The sequence below is a fragment of the Lepidochelys kempii genome, chromosome 3, assembly GCF_965140265.1.
Source record: "Lepidochelys kempii isolate rLepKem1 chromosome 3, rLepKem1.hap2, whole genome shotgun sequence".
Classification (NCBI taxonomy): Eukaryota; Metazoa; Chordata; order Testudines; family Cheloniidae; genus Lepidochelys; species Lepidochelys kempii.
Genome location: NC_133258.1, coordinates 6308096 through 6327997, shown reverse-complemented (window position 1 = coordinate 6327997; position 19902 = coordinate 6308096). Strand labels below are relative to the sequence as shown.

The following is a 19902-nucleotide window of genomic DNA, read 5'->3' as shown; positions in this document are numbered from 1 at the left end:
AACCTCCACCCCAAAGTTTGAGAGCCGCTGGTGTAGAGGATGATGCCTAAAGTGGAACCTTACATGTGCCCCTATCTATCTGCCATTTGCACTTGGGCTGGAGTGCAGCAGTTATGGTGCATCATCTAAGGGCTTGCAGGATCAAGGCTTTAATACTTAAGAAGATGCCTGGATGTGTAGCTCGAATTTCTTTTCAATATATTCAGCACATTGGCATCCCTCACCCCCGTCAGGGGCCAAGCATCACCTGTCTTGCAGCGCTAGGGTTTGTAAGTTGGGGTAATGCTCATGCTGTTAGCCGCTCAGAGAGAGGTTTTTCTGGTAAGGTGAGGGTAGGGGCTGTGGCTGCACTAGGGGGTGAGGAGTGCTAGATATTCCTGCCACAAGGCTGTAGCAAAGCAAATTCCTCCCCTCCTGTCCTCAGACTACTCCTTTTAGAGGTGTTAGGCCCTTTCCTGCCTCCAGGCACTGCAGAGAGGAGAGGACAGGAGGAAAGCTCCTTCTCTCCAACCCAGCATAGCTTAGGCCCATGAGATCTATTAATGGGACTTTTTTTTTAGAGTCCTTTACAAACCTTAACTAATGCCTATAGCCCACCCTATGAGGTAGCTGAATGTTGCAACCTCTGTTTTACACATGGGGAAACAGAGGCATGGGGCATTGTGAGAACATATTAGTTAATTTTTGTGAAGCACTCTGGAAACACTCCCCATCTGTGCTCAGTAGTTATTAGTATTATTAATGGGACTGTTTTGGTGCTCCCAATAAATGATCTCGCTGAGGAATGGCTTCAGATCCTGCTTATATTGAGGCAACTATGAAGAGTTTAGTTTTCTGTCACAACTGACCAGGAGAAGCAGTTTTAGGTTCCAGTAGGTTCCTAAGCAGCATTCAGATTCAGCCGTCTGAAAATGTTCCTGAGGTGACTCCCATCCCCACCTGCTTGTCCTTTGCTGTTTCTTTTAACTCTTGGGATACAAGAGCTTGCTGCTCAGAAGGACCCAAATCCTAGCTATTATGCCCCAAAGTAAAGAGATCTATTTACTGTAACTTGCATGCTTAAGCAAATGTACTGATATTTGATCCTCAGCAAAGGAGCCACAGAATTCGTGACATACTTCATTACCATTAGAGTCCTTTAGCTAATCACAACACAGATCATCTTTGTGGTTATTCCTTTCTTATTGCCGGTTGTACTGTAGGTAATCTGTGCTCTTGGGTCAGCTCACCAGACACCACCTGTAGACAGCAAGGAGCCTTCTATGCACCTAAAAGAGGATGAAGAACAGCCCATTACTGGAGGGGGGGATCAAAACAAAATGAAAGGACAGTGCAAACAGAGAAAATTTGTAATTATGTCAGACCACTTGAAGTGATCTATTATCTCTATTATGGTAGTGAGATCAGGGTCCCATTGTGCTAGGAGCTGTACAAACCCAAAATGAGAGAGAGTTCCTGCTTTAAAGAGAAGGACTTGTGTGTCCACTATTAAAGTCATTCAGAGTTGCAGGCACTCAGCTACTGTAGTGATGAGGGCCATGGAAATACTAAAATAGGCTATGCATCAGGATTGGGAACCATGGGGTCATCTGCATGCTATGTTTTGATTTCCATTCTATATTAATGGCCACAATCCCTTTCTGTCATCTCACAAACCTTTTGCTGCATTCCTAGACCTTCTGAGCTGGGTACCAGATCAGTTGCCACTTACCTGGACTTCTTCCATTAAGGAGTTAACTTGCTACTGTGCAGCATGTTCACTAGAAGACCGCACCAGTGTAGGTTTTAAATGTTGATATTCCTGATCTTCTCCACAGAACATAATGCTTGGGCTAGTGACATCTTAATGGGTAGTCTTTGTGTTCTAGGATTGTCTTGGGGCTAAACTGCAAGGACTAGGAGTCAGCAGATCTGGGTTGTAATTTCCCGCTTTGCTATGGATGGACTTCCTGTGCCCCTTTGGGAAAATCTCTCTGTAATTCTGTTTTCCTGTGGGGGATAATACGATTTCCCTGCTTCACAAACTATTAGCTCATTAATGTTTGTTAAAGCACTTTTACAGCTTCAAATAGAAGTGGCTACAGAGACAAATTATTTATTGGTTAGGTTTTCTGCTGTTTGGGACCAGATCCATCCCTCGTCATGGTTCACAAGCTCCACGATCAGCAGTGCTGATACACCAAGTATTTGTAAACCCCACAGTAGCATTTGCTCAGTGTTGCTAAGTTAGGAGTGAGTTCTGTTACCCCACATGAGTTTTAGTTCAGTAGCCTCTTCCTTCTGCAAAGCACCCTGGAGTACTGTGTGCAGAGAGCACTAGTTAGAAACCTTGTCTTGTACTTTCCTGCAGGGCTTGGATCCAAGGCCCCCCTGCTTTCTTAGTTTCCCTCAAAAAAATTTTTAGTGTTTTATTGGCCTCTGATTAGGATGCTCACAAGAGAGGCATGGGCTCCTCTCCTAATTTCCGGAAATGGATTATTCAGCACCAGTTACATGCTGGTTAGACATCAGTCCGACTGTGTTAATGGAGCCGTGATTGATTTACACCCAAGCTCAAACCATTTGTTAGGTGCTGATTCATTCTGTTTCTTTAACTGCTCTTATTTCCCATCTGTTTTATTCATGCTATTCTTTACTAAATACTTTAGAATAACCGGATCAGCTTTGTTACTGGGTGTGTGATGGGGGGTGGATGGAGGAAATATCACGATGTACTTGAAAAGGAGGGCAGTTAGGGAGTAAAGTTTAATGCAGGGCTCTTGGACAAACCCATTTGACCCTTCTACAGGAGTCTGTTTCTTCTGTGGGAGCATGAAGTGCAAAATCTGGTTGCTTGGCAACAGGCAACAGCTGTGAAAAAGGAAAATTGTGGTTGATCTGCCAGAGCAAATTTTGACAGAGTTTCTTTAAAAAAAAAAAAAAAGTCTTCCTGTTCTTGCATGTTGCTCTATGGCAAACCTGATTTCCAGAAAATGTATTAAATGGAAATCAGAGACTGTGTAGCAACATAACTCACTTCAGGCTTCACAAGACAATAAAATTATACGGCATATGTTTGGTGGAGAAAGGGGTTAGAATGTTGCTGCATATAGGGGAGGGGAGGTGTATGTAAAATATAAAATCCTGGTTTTGTCCAGGGAGGGATAGCTTGGCGGGGGGGGGGGGAGGGGAGGGATAGCTCAGTGGTTTGAGCATTGGCCTGCTAAACCGAGGGTTGTGAGTTCAATCCTTGAGGGGGCCATTTAGGGATGGGGCAAAAATTGGGGATTGGTCCTGCTTTAAACAGGGGGTTGGACTAGATGACCTCCCGAGGTCCCTTCCAAGCCTCATATTCTATGATTCTGTGAATAGAAGTCCCGGATTCTACAGTCTGATCCCTGGACTTACGTGCCGTGTGCAGTGCTATGGCTCCACACCAGCACCAGGGGGCTGCCCACATGGATTCAGTTGCAGGATCAGGGCTTGTGTTAGGGCGCTGGCTGTTAATTACTAAAGATGGCATTAACTTAGGCTCCAGGTAGGTAAAAATCAAATCCTACTGACATTTAGCACCTCTAAATTATCAATCTACCTCTCCCAGGGCTTCTTCCAGAAACAGTGGAGTCTCCTACCTTGGGCGTTTCCATGTTGGTAGAAAGAGTTTCCCCCTCATGAACAGTACCAAAGGAGTAAATAAGGACTTGACCCTGGTCCCATTAAACTCAATGGCAAAACTCCCACTGGTTTTAATAGTGTAAGATTGGCCCCCTGTTTGCAGATATTCTATTTCACTGTGGTTGCAGGGCTTGGGCTGGATTTGCCAGTTGTTTCCCAGGAACATGAAAAATGTGTTAGTCTGCAAGATGCTGAATATCTTTTAGTTCTCAGGCCCTGATTCAGCAAAGCAAGCATGTGCTTGACCTGCATGCTTTACTGAATCAGGGCCTCACTGACAATCTGACTCTTCAAAGAGGATTGTTTGCTACTAGCTATTATGCCCCAAAGTAAAGAGATCTATTTACTGTAGCTGGCAGAGCCATAGTACATGCTTAAGCAAATGTACTGATATTTGATCCTCAGCAAAGGAGCCACAGAGTTTGTGAAATATTTCATTACAAGTAGAGCCCTTTGGCTTCTACACTTAGATCTTCTTTGTGGTTATTCCTTTCTTACCGTCAAGTAGATATAGCTGGTCATGCTTTAGATAATCTGTGCTCTTGGGTCAGCTCACCAGACACCACCCACAGACAGCAAGGAGCCTTCCACACACCTAAAAGAGGATGAACAACAACCCATTATCGGGGGTGGGGGGAAAGCAAAATGAAAGGACAGTGCAAGCAGAGCAAAATGTTAATTATGTCAGACCACTTGAAGTGATCTATTATCTCTATTATGGTAGTGAGATCAGGGTCCCATTGTGCTAGGTGCTGTACAAACCCAAAATGAGAGCGTGTCCCTGCTTTGAAGAGTTTATAGCCTAAATAGGCAAGAGCGGGAGGGGGAAACAGTTGCAGAGAAGCAAAGTTACCTGCCCAGGCTTACAGAGCAGGTCAGTGGAATAGAACCCTGGTCTCCTGACTCCCAATCCAGCGCTTTACCTTCTGGAGCATGCTGCTCTTGCACTGACTGCATTTTTATTTCCTCTGGACATTGCAGGCGCTAGATGGCTTTTTCTTCGTTGTGAATCGTGAGGGGAGGATTGTGTTTGTGTCCGAGAATGTGACCAGCTACCTGGGTTATAACCAGGAGGAGCTCATGAATACCAGTGTCTACAGCATCCTGCATGTAGGGGATCATGCGGAGTTTGTCAAGAATTTGCTGCCAAAGTCTCTAGGTAAGAAGCGGATGGGTTTTTCCTTCTTTATTTCAAAGAAAAATGGGATTTGCGCCATGTTTTCCTGATGAAGCAACTAAACAGTTGGTGTCAGATTGTGATTGGCCTGTCCATGTGTTTATAACACAACAGTCACTGTGTTACCTAAAGTGGAGAAGTGTAACCTCTCTGTGCTTTGGAGTCTTGTGTTGTGAGACTAGATGCATTAATATATATATATAGCACTCTGAGATCTTCAGATGCAAGCCATTGTAGAATTGCAAAGTGCTGAAATCATATCAGATGTTTACAATATTTATTTTTTGGCATTTGAAGAACAGTGTGTAAAACGCTGTTGTTCTTACAATTAAGTTAATTCTGTAATGACTGAGATTTTGGTATACCTAACTGCACACTGGAATTTGGAGAGCTGTACAAACCAGTTAACTACATAAAGAAATAAAGCAGGTGTATATTTCTGTCTCAGCTCTCAGGGTCCGATCCATCAACTTTTGCACAATGAGAATCTCCCTCCTATAATAGAAATTCATATTAACTTTTTGTAAAGAATGTTCTTCCTGTTGGCTGTCAGAGCCTTTTCTCTCTGCTTTCTGCTACTGATGCAACTTCTGCATAGATCAGAATAGCTCATGGGTTGTGGAACAACAAAACTTTCTGAGGCTTTGTGTGTTAAATAAATTGTCTATCTGGAGTTGAGTGCATGCAGTGCACACTTGAGAACACTAGAGGGCAGTGTGAGAAGGTCACCTGGAGAGCGAATAACTGGAGGACGTTTGGGTTTTGAGGGCTAGTGTAAAGAATCCTGTTTAATCCTGTCGACTGCCTGCTCACTTGCCAAAATGCCTGTCGCTTAATCTGTATTTAAGCTCATTTTTAAAATAATATGCTTACTCTATGTGCAATCATGTAACTCCTAGTAAGAACCTCTATTGGCTACTCAGCCAGAAACCTCAACTAACTTTATTAAACACACAGCTTAAAAAGCATTGACTTTAAAGGCATGTTGTTAAAGCAGATATGCTAAAAATGTGCCCTGCCTCTTGAATTCTGGGGCTTTTTGGTAGGTTTCAGGCACGTGGCAACAAACACAAAGAATAAGCTATGTTTTGGTTTGTTGTAGGATCAGTACACAGTTGGTTTTAGTCAAATGAATTGTTGCAGCCCTCAGATCAATGTCTTGTTCAAGGTAGGTCAAGTCTGTGGCCTATCCACCTTGCCCACATTCTGCTGTTTTGATAATATAATGTCTAGTTGGCAGCCGGTATCAAGCGGAGTGCCCCAGGGGTCGGTCCGGGGGCCGGTTTTGTTCAACATCTTCATTAATGATCTGGAGATGGGACGGATTGCACCCTCAGCAAGTTCGCAGATGACATTAAACTGGGGGGAGAGGTAGAGACCCTGTAGGGGTAGCAATGACCTAGATAAATTGGAGGATTGGGCCAAAAGAAATCTGGTGAAGTTCAACAAGGACAAGTGCAGAGTCCTGCACTTAGGACGAAAGAATCCCATGCACTGCTACAGGCTGGGGACCAACTGGCTAAGCGGCAGTTTTGCAGAAAAGGACCTGGGGATTACAGTGGATGAGAAGCTGTATATGAGTCAACAGTATGCTCTTGTTGCCAAGAAGGCTAACGGCATATTGGGCTGCATTAGTAGGAGCATTGCCAGCAGATTGGGGGAAGTGATTATTCCCCTTTATTCAGCACTGGTGAGGCCTCATCTGGAGTATTGTGTCCAGTTTTGGGTGCCCCACTACAGAAAGGATGTGGACAAATTGGAGAGAGTTCAGCAGAGGACAATGGAAATTATTAGGGGGCTGGGGCCCATGACTTATGAGGAGAGGCTGAGGGAACTGGGCTTATTTAATCTGCAGAAGAAAAGAATGAGGGGAGATTTGATAGCAGACTTCAACTACCTGAAGGAGGGTTCCAAAGAGGATGGAGCTCAGCTGTTCTCAGTGGTGGCAGATGACCGAACAAAGAGCAATGGTCTCAAGTTGCACTGGGGGAGGTCTAGGTTGGATATTAGGAAACACTATTTCACTAGGAGGGTGGTGAAGCACTGGAATGGGTTACCTAGGGAGGTGGTGGAATCTCCATCCTTGGAGGTTTTTAAGGCCCAGCTTGACAAAGCCCTGGCTGGGATGATTTAGTTGGTGTTGGTCCTGCTTTGAGCAGGGGGTTGGACGAGATGACCTCCTGAGGTCTCTTCCAACCCATATCTTCTATGATTCTATATCAGAGTTAGGGCCTATTAGATAAACCCTTATAAATTCACAGACCACTGGCCTGAACAACTGTTGGAGCCAATACTGTCTTTCAGGTCCACCCAGTTGTCTGTTCATGCTAAACAGTGTGGAATTCATGTTCTGTAGCAAAAATACCTCAGTGTGCCAAGCAGTGTATTTGAAACAAAGGATGAATTTGAGAGGGTTGGTTGGGCCTCAGGAAGGTCTTTCCCATTTTCTTCTCCCACCCCTTGGTATTTTCCCCAAGGCCCAGGGAGATTGTGTATAGCCTCTTAATAACTCAGCAAGCATCTGCCAGAGGGGGTGCCAGAAGAGGGCTTGTCTTCACTAATGAGTTAACAGGAGTTATAGCTCCATTGTTCCCGTTAGCTCAACCCCCATCAACACACACAAACCTGTCACTCATGTAGTGGTGGTAATAAGGTGAGTTGGCTGTCAAGTCTTGGGGTATAGGGCAGACCTCGAATGAGCTTCTGGAGAAGAATTCTCAAGAGCTGCTGACTCAAGTTATCAGCATGTGGAAGCAGGCGTAGAGACTAAGGCATTGTCTGCTAACATAGTTACACCATGGTAGTTAAAGTGTGTTTTTAAACTAGTTAAAGCAATCCAATCCCCTGTGTGCATGCTTTTAAATGGGTTTAAAACTGCCTTATATTGATTTAGCTTAATTTAGTAAGGAATTAGTTTAAGCTGAGTGACCTATATGCCAAAACAGCTAGACAAGTTTTTCTCATTTGGGATGTGTTTTTTGTTTTGTTTTTTTCGAGTTGGACTTGAGTTAGGAGTTAAATTGCCGGGTCTTAGACTACAGTGAATTTTTACAGCTGAGTTATAACCCATCTAAAATAGTGGTTGATAATAAAACCATTGACACGACTGTAACTATGGAATTCTAAAATGTGTCCCTATGATTAAACCACTTCCAAGAAAAAACCACTGGAAGCTTTTTCATTGCTATGTGATAGACTGCAAGCAGGCCACCATAGGCTCTGCAGCAGGTGCTGTATCGAACTGTAAATAGCACAATTAGCAGTTGCTTTCTGACTGATTCCAGAGGGAGGCCTCAGTGTACCATAAAAGCAATATGAGCATGACTTTCCATCAGCCACGTGAGTGCTTCAACCAGAAGTAAGGGTGAAAGGTGTCCCTATGCAGAGGGCCAGCTTAAGGCCTATGCACTTCATAAGTCCTCAGAACATCATTTAAGGATAGTGAAAGCACAAGACTGGAAGTCAGGAAATCATCTCAGCTCTACCACTGAATCACTGTGTGACCTTGGAGCAAAGTCACTACACATCTTTGTGTCAGTTTCCCTGTCTGTAAAAGGGCGGTGGTGGTGGTGGTGGGGTAGTGATACTTACCTCCCAAGGGTGTTGCAAGGATTAATTCATTAACGTTTGCATAGTAACTCGCACGATAGGGTGCTTATCTCAGTTGGTTGATTCTAGATGATATAATACAAATAATAAACAGTAACAAGGATGAGATTTCAATCCGCATATTGGTTTCATGTGCTGGTGTGTTTGGTGAGTTCCCCATTCTTTTGTGGTGTTTAGCAATTGCTGTCAGAGCTTGCGGTGGCTGGTCTAGAGTCTTATCTAAAAGGGAATCAAACAAATAACACAGAGAACTCTCTTCCCTTGGATCCAGTACTTACCAGTCATGATTCTGGCATAAGAACGGACATACTGGGTCAGACAAATGGTCCATCCAGCCCGGTATCCTGTCTTCCGACAGTGGCCGGTGCCAGATGCTTCCGAGGCAATGAACAGAACAGGGCAGTTATCTAGTGATCTAGCAGTCAGAAGCTTAGGGACACCCGCAGCATGGAGTTCATCTGTGACCATCTTGGCTAATAGCCCATTGATGGACCTGTCCTTTATGAACTTGGTTAATTATTTTTTGAACCCAGTTGTAGTTTTGGCCTTCACAACATCCCCTGGCAATGAGTTCCATAGATTAACTTTGCAGTCTATGCAGCAGTACTTCCTTTTGTTTGTTTTAATCCTGCTGCCTATTAATTTCATTGGATAACGACTGGTTCTTGTGTTATGTGAAGGGGTAAATACCACTTCCTTATTCACTTTCTTCCCACCAGTCATGATTTTACAGACCTCTGTCATATCCCCTCTTAGTCACCTCTTTTCCAAACTGAACAGTTCTAGCCTTTTTAATTTCTCCTCATATGGAAGCTGTTCCATACCCATAATCATTTTTGTTTTCCTTCTCTGTACTTTTTCTAATGGATCTTTTTTGAAATGGAGCAACAAGAACTGCACACACTATTCAAGGGGTGGGTGTATCATGCATTTATGTATTGGGATTATGATATTTTCTGTTTTATTATCTAGCCCTTTCCTAATGGTTCCTAACGTTCTGTTAGCCTTTTCAGCTGTCACTGCACACTGAACAGATGTTTTCAGAGAATTATCCACAATGACTCTAAGATCTCTTTCTTGAGTGGTAACAGCTAATTTAGACCCTATCATTTTGTATGTAGCGTTGGGAATATGTTTCCAGTGTGCATTACTTTGCATTTATCAATGCTGAATTTCATCTGCTATTTTGTTGCCCAGTCATCCAGTTTTGCGAAATCCCTTTGTAACTCTTTGCAGACTGCTTTGGACTTAACTATCTTGAGTAATTTTGTATTGTCTGCAAACTTTGCCACCTCACTGTATACCCCATTTTCCAGATCATTTATGAATATACTGAACAGCACTGGTCCCAGTACAGATCCTTGGGGGACCTTGCTATTTACTTCTCTCCACTGTGAAAACTGACCATTTATTCCTACCCTGTGTTCCCTATCTTTTAACCAGCTATTTATCCCTGAGAGGACCTTTCCTCTTATCCCATGACTGCTTACTTTGCTTAAGAGCCTTTGGTGAAGGACCTTGCCAAAGGCATCCAAGTACATAGGTACATAGGGTCAGGTTTTCGAGAGCTCAGAACACATTGTGACACTTGGGGGCAGATTTTGAGAGCTCAGTATGCTGAGTGCATGTTGGGAGCTGAGCTCTCTGGAAAACCTGGCCATTTGTTTTGGGCACTGAACTCTTCTAACCGTCTGGCCCTGATCATAGATGACAAATGTTTTTGAAAATCTGGCTTTTGTGCTCAGCAGGTGCTACTTCGCTATAGGTAATTGTGTAGAGTCCTGTTAGCACTGATAAGCCACCGTCTTACTTGGGCTGTCAATAGTTAATTTTCTCATTTAGTGTAAGTTTAGCTTAGCATTACTGATTGTAGCATTTTGTGCCGGGAAGGGCTTGTTGGATTGGTGTTCTGTAGCTTCACTGTGGCTACTCTGGCTCCTTAGCCTGGGGTAAGGGTTTTCCCTTTGCCTTGCAGTCTGGTGGTTTTAGCTGAGGTACCGTTCTTGATCTTTGAAGAAGGTAATTTCATGCTGGAGCAAATTTGGGGGCGGAGAATTTATTCACAATGCAATCAGTGTGACCAGTAATTCTGTGTAATCCCCCTTTTCTCCTTGCACCTCCACGCTCTGTGCATTTATGTAGGGGCAGACCTCAATCTCGTCCTAATGTGAGTGTGTGCATTTTCTGTACTCGCCACCTACACAGTAGTATCACTTTAAAATCAGATGTATCCTCTACTGGGGGAGGCTATATCTTGCCCTTGCAGTGTAGTAGACTCTGATTTCATAGAGCTTGAAGAGCCTAGTTCAACAGCAGTGGTTGTGTTCAGCCAGCAGCTGTTCTGCAGGGAGCCAGACCACTTGCCTTCAGAATCCTCCTTGAAAGGGAGGAGATCATGGCTACGTATAGCCTCTGTGTGGCAGTGAAGTTGATGGAGGTGTGGTCTAGGGAGCTACCAGTGCTGGGGACCTGAATGATCTTCGGAGGGACAGGCCTTTCGGGTGAAATGTCCTGGAACATGCTGACTCATGAGCGATTTATCACCTGCTTCTGTGACTGAGGGGAGGGGAAGAAAGTTCTTCTGGCTGATGCACTGGATGGGGAGTCAAGAGAACTGAGTTCTATTCTTGGCACAGCCACCGACTCACTGTGTAGCTGGGCAAATCAAAGCACCTCTCTATGCCTCAGTTTCCCCCTCTGTTACACAGAAATAACAATACCTGTAGTACCTACCTCACAATGGTGTTGTGGGGTATAATTCATCAACCCTGGAATTCTTTGGACTTGTTAGGCTGTAGAAGTGCAAAGTGTTATCACACCACTGTCAAAGGGGTAGTGTGGTCCAGTGGGTAGGGCGGTGCACTGGGACCCAGGAGATCCAGCTTGTAGCCACTGACCTGCTGGGTGACTCTGGGTGAATCCTTTCACCTCTCTGTGACTCTGTTCCCCCTCCAACCCTTGTCTGTTTCAGCTATAAACTCTTCCAGGCACTCTTACTCTGGCTGCCTAGCAAATGCTGAAGATGACATGGAGAGGGTCAGGCAGAGAACTCTGATCCTTAACACCTGCTGTTTGAAATGTTCACTTGTGATCAGAGTCTGTGATTCTCTCTTTTCCCCTCTCCCTCGCCACAGTAAATGGAGTTCCTTGGCCTCAGGAAGCAACCAGACGCAGCAGCCATACCTTCAGCTGCCGGATGCTGATCCGCCCCCCTGATGAGCTGGGTGCGGAGAACCAGGAGGCTCGCCAGCGCTATGAGGTGATGCAGTGCTTCACCGTGTCCCAGCCCAAATCAATCAAAGAGGAAGGAGAAGGTAGGGTAGAGGATCATTTATTTCAAACCCTGCTTGATTGCTTTGTACTGCGTCTTGGGGAAGGGAAGGAGGCTGGAGTGGGAAGAGAGGACGAACTGCCCTCTACTGTCCTTATGCAGGACTTCCTTCTAGGAGATTGTAGTTCATGCTGAGAGCAGCCTCGGAGAGTTTACTTTCAGCCTGCCACGTTTGCTGTTGCATTTGGGATGGGGCTTGCAGTGCAGATGGCACAGGATCAGGTCCAGGGGCAGTCACACAAGGCCTTCTCCCCAGAGGGCCTTCCAAGGGTTTCTCCTCCCCAGCACAGCCTGGCACAGCCTGGGAAATGCAGACGGGACAAGTGGAAACACATTTAGAAGAGTTCGATGTCGGTCATTGGTTCTCCTCCCTCCTCTGTTTTTTATTCCAGCTTAAACTACACTTGGAGCTTTCAAGTCCTTTCTGACCGCTGTGCTGAGCCCCAGGGATTTGCAGAGCTGTGTTGCTCAAACTCCTGGGGTGAAATGTGTGGGAAGCGCTGGCTGATATGAGGCTCTAAGCCTGTGTCAGTCTTGAAGAGAAGTTACCGGCACAAGATCTACTTGCCCTCCATAACCTGGAGGGGAATGGAAAGTGCTAGTGAAATTTAACTCGCCTGCTGAAAAATGGGCAAATCCAAAATTTTGCAAGGCTGCTTTACGCTGCCACAGGGTGACCTCCCCCTCCCGTCCCATGCAGGTGAGGCCTGTGCACCATGGTGAGTGGGACTGAAGTGGGGAGCACAGGGCTCATGCCAGCCCTTTGCCCAAGGGTGAATTGCACCAACAGTGAGAGCACAATCTCCAGCTCTTACTTTATCCATTTCCTGTTGTCTGGATTGATGCTGTCCAGTCAGCAAGCCTTTACCCTCTCTCTATAAGCAGAGATGGAGACAGGCTGCCCTTCCGTGCATCAGGAGAACTCGCAATGGAGCATGTTAGGTAGAAATTAAGGAAAGGGAAAGATAAATTGATTAGTATGAAAAGCTGCTTCACAGGGAGCTCTGTCACTGCAGAATAACAGTGGGAGCCCCAATCCTTGAGATGGGTAAGACTGGACTGGACTGCATAGCACAGTCCTGCCCTGATCCCCAGCGGGTGGACTTGATGCCCTTATACAGGGGCAGTCAGTAGGTGGACCACAGGTCAAATCCAGACCGCCAGACGCTTTTGAACAGACTGCAAAATCTTTTTATTTACTTCTTGTTATCATAATTGTTATTATTTTTGTCTTATTTTCTCTGGAGTCTGGACCTTGACTATACCTTGACCAAGAAATTTGGACCTTGACAAAAAATAATTGATTACCCCTGCCCTAACAGGACTTCTCTAGCTCTGATTTCTGTCACTTTTACCTAGTGCCTCCAGTAGTGCCAGGAGTGTTTGACAATTGTAGTAGCCAGTGAGTTTCTGGCCCCAGTCAGATCTGTAGGGGTGCACCTCTGCCCAGGCTCCTGACGGTCAGAAGGGTCACCCTGTACAGATCCGATTGCAGGATCAGGGCCGTGGTTCGTATCCACCACTGATCTCCAAATGGTAGAGGAAAGAAGTCTTCTTGCAAAAAACCTTAACCCTCATTTCTGTGTACCAGCCGTTATTTTCCAGTGCATTAACTGAATTAATCCATTGTGGTTTACACAGGAGATCATGATTGGAAGGAATAAATTACAGTATTTTATGACCAGATACTTTCCCTGGAGCCAACAGTTGTTGGCTTTCAGTGCTGACTATTATGTGTGGTACTTCTGAAAGGCCTTACAGTTAGTTCCTCCAAACAATGGGGTTCTTTCCTCTCCAGCAAACATCATACAGCTTATAGAGAGCCCTGTTGTTTTGAAGGCCTAGGTGACAGGCCAGGTAAAGGCATCCAGAGTACGATGTGGCTGTCGAGTACAACAATGCTATTTTAATTAAAACATTGAATTGCAAGTGGTTTCTATAACACTGGACTCTCACTTTCCCACTCTCCCCACCCTGTTCTGTTACGGCAGATTTCCAATCTTGTCTGATATGTATTGCACGGAGATTACCTCGACCTGCAGCTGTCACCAGTTCAGAATCTTTCATGACCAAGCAAGATACTACAGGTAGTGTTCTCAGTGAGCTCGGGGGAGTTTTATGCTGGGAGATGCTAAGCATTGTTCTGGGTAAGGAGCCATCTTTGCAATCAGAATGCTTCCAGGCTAACAGCATCTTTGTTCCGCTAGAACTGTAAGATGATGTAGCTCTTGCAGATGTAGCATTGTCCCAGAATTTCATCCAGCCAGTAAGATAATGCCACAGGGTGCTAAATTAAAACAGTCTGCAAGGATGGCTGGCTTGAAGCTAGCCAGCCATACTTCCCCCTTAATTAAAATGGATACTTGTATATTACACAGTTTTGAAGAGGGTAGTGAAGTTTCAATACGAAACTGGTGAACAGATGAGAAATGCTCTATTTCTGGTGCGTCCCCTAGGTATTCATGAATGAGACAAGTTGCAATGTGTGCATGTTCCTCTCTTATTGTTCTCTTCATGTCCACAGTCAGTCAGTCATTTAGTAAAGCTGCCTGGATTTCAGTATCCTCAATAGGTAGATAACTCCTTGGGCGTATATTTCATTTTTTTGATCTGTGTAAGGACATCCCTAGTATTATCGCTGATTGCCTGGCTGATGTCAAGTTGGATGCATCTGGATTTTGTGATGCTGAATTTAGACTAGAGAGAGGTCTTTTTGATGAGGGTAACATACAAATGTCCTTATTAATGATCTTTTGGGGCCTCCCTACTATGTTACTCCAACTTTATGCCAGTATAACCTCGGCAAGGCTCAGCCCACTGTACATACTTTGAGTATAGCTTCTAATTTTAGTTGTGAAAGCTCATCTCAAAACAAAGTATGTGCACGCCTCTAGCTCTGTGTGTACCTATATACACATGCCACACCAGGAGGATAAGAGTGAGAGCAGTATAAGTGACTTCTTTTGCACTGCTTCTGTATCTGAATAATGTGAATTTTCTTTCCACCCAGGTAAAATTATCTCCATTGACACCAGTTCCCTGAGAGCCGCAGGCAGGACTGGCTGGGAGGATTTAGTGCGGAAGTGCATCTATGCTTTCTTCCAGCCTCAGGGCAGAGAGCCATCTTATGCCAAACAGCTATTTCAAGAAGGTACCAGACTTCTCTCTTTGCTGTACTTTGCCTTGCATATTGAGCTGGGGTGGCTTCAATCAGAAGCTGATGCATAACCCTTGTTGCTGGATAAGTGCTTTCTGGAAAAAGGGAATTCTGCATGAATAATAAAGTACCAATGAAGTAGCAGAAAAGGCCCAGTAGCACAGAAATGGCTCCTGCAACTGGAGAGGCTGGCTGTGGATCTCACAGCATTCAACAAACTACCATTCAGATCCCAGCACTGCTACAGTAACTTGCTTAGGGGATATGATTGGCCCAAAACTCATGTGTGTCATGCCAGGCTAGAGGTTTGTTCACACCCTTCTGCAAATAAAGAAATGAGTCAAACTTCCAAAGACCGACTGTGGTCACTGCACTGAAACCAGAGGGTGATTTTTTTTCCTCCCACACTCCATGCATACATCAGCCCCAGTGTCAAAGTCCCATGACTGATCTTCAAGCTCTCCTCCTTTTCGGTAGTTTTTTTTAGCAGGGTTTTCCTCTGATCATGGTAGTGATTTAAGATATTGTTCCCTCTGGGGGTTTGTCATGGAAGCTTGATGCACTGTTGGTGAGGACACTAACAAAGGAAATCAGGAAGACAGAATGTTGCATAAGGAGATTGGCTGAGCATCGAGAAAGATTTAATTCTCCCAGTGCTGCCGTGGTTAGTATCCTGTTGCAGCTCTCAATACCTGGCTTGGATTCATCAGGGTACACTGAGTATGTACTGTACACTGGTGATAGAATAATTGCCCTTTCTGCTGCTATAGCACTGTATGTTCAAGGACGGTGCTTAATTGATTTAAATGGGAGTACATTGATAAGGCAATCAGTTACAGCGCAGACATTCCTGGCTCACATTGTGCCCCATGTCCCTGCCCACAACAAGCAGCATTGAGAAGTTAACTTGCATCACACCACCCTTCAGATCTTCCTGAAACACCCGCTGCAACTGTGGGGACCAGATCTCCCAGTTTTATAGGGACAGTCCCCATATTGTGGGCTTTGTCTTATATAGGTGCCTATGACCTATAGGATGGCCCAGATAATACGGAGTCCTGCCATGAGTGCAGGGGACTGGACTAGATGACCTCTCGAGGTCCCTTCCAGTCCTATGATTATCCCCCTGCCACCTGTCCTGATTTTTCACACTTGCTATCTGGTCACCCTAGCTGCAATACACTGGGTTAGTGCAGCTGAAAATGGTGATGTGACCGTGATAAGGCAGTGAAGAACAGAGGAGAGAGACTACCTGGATTGCCATAACTTCACTTGAGGATTATTTTTGACTTGCATTGTTTGCACACTAACGGTGGGATCTTTGGGGACTGGCTAAAATACACAGAGCGCAATTGGGCGGAGGGGGAGAAGGGGAAGGTGCAAAGGTGGTTGCAAACTCCGTGTTGCTATCCTTGCGTGCACACAGATGGATGGTGGAAGTCAATCCCCTACTACCTTCACCACCATCCTGCACCCCCCACATCCCTTCTCAAAGGTTTTGTGAGCCCTGTCTGAATTGCTAAGCAGATGGATGGATCACGTCTGGTTTGTTTCCCTCCCCCCTCTCCAGTGATGACGCGTGGCACGGCCTTCAGTCCATCGTACAGATTCACGCTGAGCGACGGGACGGTACTTAGCGCCCACACCAAGTGTAAGCTCTGCTATCCTCAAAGCCCAGAAATGCAGCCTTTCATCATGGGCATCCATATCATTGACAGGTGAGTCCTAAGAACTTGGGGTGAAATCGCTGCTAGCTCACGACTTGTCCTGGATCCTCAGCTGTAGCTGAGGAGTTCACAGCACAGCTCAGGAGTAGGAGTAGTCTGGAGGTTGCTGTAAGCTAGACCAGCTGCCAACGGTGTCTAGGAGCCTATAAGTGCGGTCAGAGATCAGTGTCAGCTGCGGGGATGGTGGCGTCTTAGGAGTCACATTGCTGGTTCTATGCCAGTGGCGGCTGGGGTGATCCTCTCACGCTGGTTTTGGGAGTGCAATTCCACAGCGAGGTGCTGCGTTGGGGGATTTTAGTCCATATGTTTGAAAGCCAAGGCAGCAAAAGTTCACTAAAGTTTGGCTATTTCTGTGGCTTCGCAGTTGTATCTGATGCTTATGCAGCTCCATGAATTCACACGGCACTTTACCAACATGGCGAAGGCTCATGCCCTGCCCCAGAGAACTTGCACTCAAACTCGTTCAGGAGGAAGAGGTTGTTATAGAACAGGAAAGATGGGGGAACTTACTGTGTGTTAAAGAAATGCAACCAGATGGAGGAGGGCAAAGAATTGTATTCTCTTAGCACTCTCCTCTCCCTACCAATGCGAGAATACACAGCCCAAAGTAGACTTTCCCCTCTGAGATAGATTTGTAACTCCTCAGTTGCCACAGTGCTGCACAATCCACTAAATACCTACAGAGAGCAATGTAGCTGCTCCATCCACAAATGCTACTGAAATATGCTCTCTGTCCTCCTGGGACCCTAGGGCAGTGGTGGGGCTAAGATAGTGTGTGAAAACACCATATCGTACAAGCTGCAGCTGTCAGACTTACCAGGCCTGATGGGTCTATGTGATAGCTTAATCCCAAAGACGCTGGAAAGGTTTAGTTGAGCTGTACTACAGATTTAGTTGAGTCGTCTTCTGAGTTGTCTCCCCCCACCACCCAGCCTCTCTGTCTTTTTTTCTTTCTTCCAGGGATCACCACATGCTCTCTCCTCAAGAGAACACTAACTCTGGAATGCCCCTTCCCCGTGTCAGCCCTGCGCTAAACCCCAACATCTCCCCAGGGCAAGGCATGGCTCTCTCGTCTGCCATCCCTCCATCCAACAGCGGCATGTTGGCAACCAGTGTAAATCAGCAGCCAGGCTCTGGCCTCCATAGCAGCAATTCCAGCACCGGCCAGACGAGCTTTGGGTGTTCACCTGGGAATCAGATCGGAGCCAATGTTGCCTTAAGCCAGGGACAAGCTGGTCCCCAGAACAATAACCACCTTTTAAACCTCAATAGCTCCCCCTTGAATAGTCCAGGGATTACCCCAGCACAGTTCATGTCTCCTAGGCATCGGGTTAGCCCAGGATTGGTACCAAGGCCCAGAATGCCAAGCAATCCTTTCTCTCCTACCATGCCAACCATGCACTCTCCTGTGGGCATGGCAAGTGGTGGCTGCAGCAGCGGTGGCAGCAGCAACAGGCCTTTCCCCAGTGCCCCAATAAACTCTATGCAGGGGCTTAATGAAGGCCCCAGCACCCCTATGGGCTACTCCACGCCACCTCCCATTCTGAGGCAGCCGAGCTCCCAGAACTCGCCTGGCCGGCTCAGCATGCAGCCTGTGAAAACGGAGCCGAAAGACAGCAAGGAGATTACCTCCATCCTGAGCGAGATGATTCAGTCTGACAGTGGCTCGAGCGATGGCAAGCCACTGGACTCAGGCCTGCTACATGCCAGTGACAGACTCGCGGAGGGAGACACCAAGTGCTCCCAAGCTACCAGCCACAAGCTGGTTCAGCTCCTGGCCACAACGGCAGAACAACAGCTGCGGCATGCTGATGCAGACACTAGCTGCAAAGATCCCTTATCCTGCACAGGTGCCTCTGGGAACCCTCCAGGCAATGCGTGTCCCTCTTCCCATAGCTCCCTCACAGAGCGGCACAAGATCTTACACCGTCTCTTGCAGGAGGGCAGCCCCTCCGACATCACCACTCTGTCCATGGAGCACGACAAGAAGGATACTGCGCCAAATGCTGCCGCCACCCCTACCTCTCAGAGTCAGATCCCGGGGACCCCTGAAATCAAACTGGAGCCAGAGGCCTTGAAGAAAAAGGAGTCCAAGGACCATCAGCTCCTACGCTACCTACTAGACAAGGACGAGAAGGACCTTGCCGCAGTCCCGGCCCTGAGTCTGGACGACGTGAAGGTGAAAGTGGAGAAAACGGAGCAGATGGATCCGTGCAATACGACTCCGGCCCAGCTGACCAAGCCCCCTGCCGCAGAGGAGGTAAAGCTAGAGTCACAGGGCCAGGTGGGTTTGCCCTTTAGAATCCATGCTGTGTATCTAGGGTTAGCATTAAACACCAGTTAAGTTAAAGGAGAATCTCTCTTAGCACATAGTGATCTGAGGCCTATGAGAGAGACAGACAGACACGCACACACCCCTTAGCAGTTCTCCTTCGATTCATGGAGCTATAGCCCAGTGCGTGGTCTCGGGTTTTGCTGCTTCACAAACACTGGTAGTGGCATGACCGGTTCCAAGACTAACTTGCCAGCTGGGGTGTTAAAAGTAGATCTCTAAATGACCCCGAACTGTAATTAGACTCCTAAATGATCATGTGAGCAGTTAGGTGCCTAAATGTAGACCCTCAGGGAGCCACTTTGAAACTTCTTGTTGCTCATGCACACGCTCTGAGGAGCAGCAATGATGGGAGAGAAAAGAAAGCTTAATGGAGGTTTATCACAATACGATGGAACATGATGCATTGATTCTTCAAACGCTGAGAGGAGAGAAGCCATTTGTAGGACATTTCTGCATTGCCGAGGGGAAAAACTCTTCGTATCCAGCATCTGTAAGCCTATTCAGGGCTTATGTACTGGGGAATTTTCAATCTGTTGCCTACTTGTTGGCTGAGATTAGCAATTATAAGGGCCCTTTAGTTATCCTAAAAGTATTATTAAATTGAATAATCCAGTGACAGATCCCAGTGATAGAGTTTTGAGAGTATAGATATTCATTACAAGTGGCTATGAATAGAAGAGATTTCTTATTTTTGAAAGCCAGGGGAGATGGTAACATGGATAAAACTGCTTAATCCTTTTTAAACAAAGAGTACAGAGAGTCTGATATTAAGAGCAAGCCTGTTAGCCTGCTTACTGACTGTGTCAAGCAGGGCTGCTGGGTTGGGAAGATATTGCATGAATAACACAGAATGCTCTGAAAGCCTCAAATGGCAAATACACAAGAAGCCTCTTAATAAGGTTAAGAGCTCCA

The 19902-nt window shown here is 46.0% G+C and overlaps 1 protein-coding gene across 19 annotated transcripts in view; it reads left to right on the top strand.

Annotated features, from left to right (window-relative positions):
• NCOA1 (nuclear receptor coactivator 1) overlaps positions 1-19902 on the top strand; it is a 359657-nt gene that overhangs the window by 274523 nt on the left and 65232 nt on the right. For 17 of the 19 annotated variants that reach the window (XM_073335589.1, XM_073335585.1, XM_073335584.1 and 14 more), the window contains 6 exons: positions 4636-4813; positions 11575-11754; positions 13763-13858; positions 14782-14922; positions 16499-16646; positions 17616-18939. In XM_073335589.1, coding sequence (XP_073191690.1) covers positions 4636-4813; positions 11575-11754; positions 13763-13858; positions 14782-14922; positions 16499-16646; positions 17616-18939 — 2067 coding nt within the window. The remainder of the gene's footprint in view (positions 1-4635; positions 4814-11574; positions 11755-13762; positions 13859-14781; positions 14923-16498; positions 16647-17615; positions 18940-19902) is intronic. The other 2 variants (XM_073335591.1, XM_073335594.1) reach the window with 2 other exon arrangements.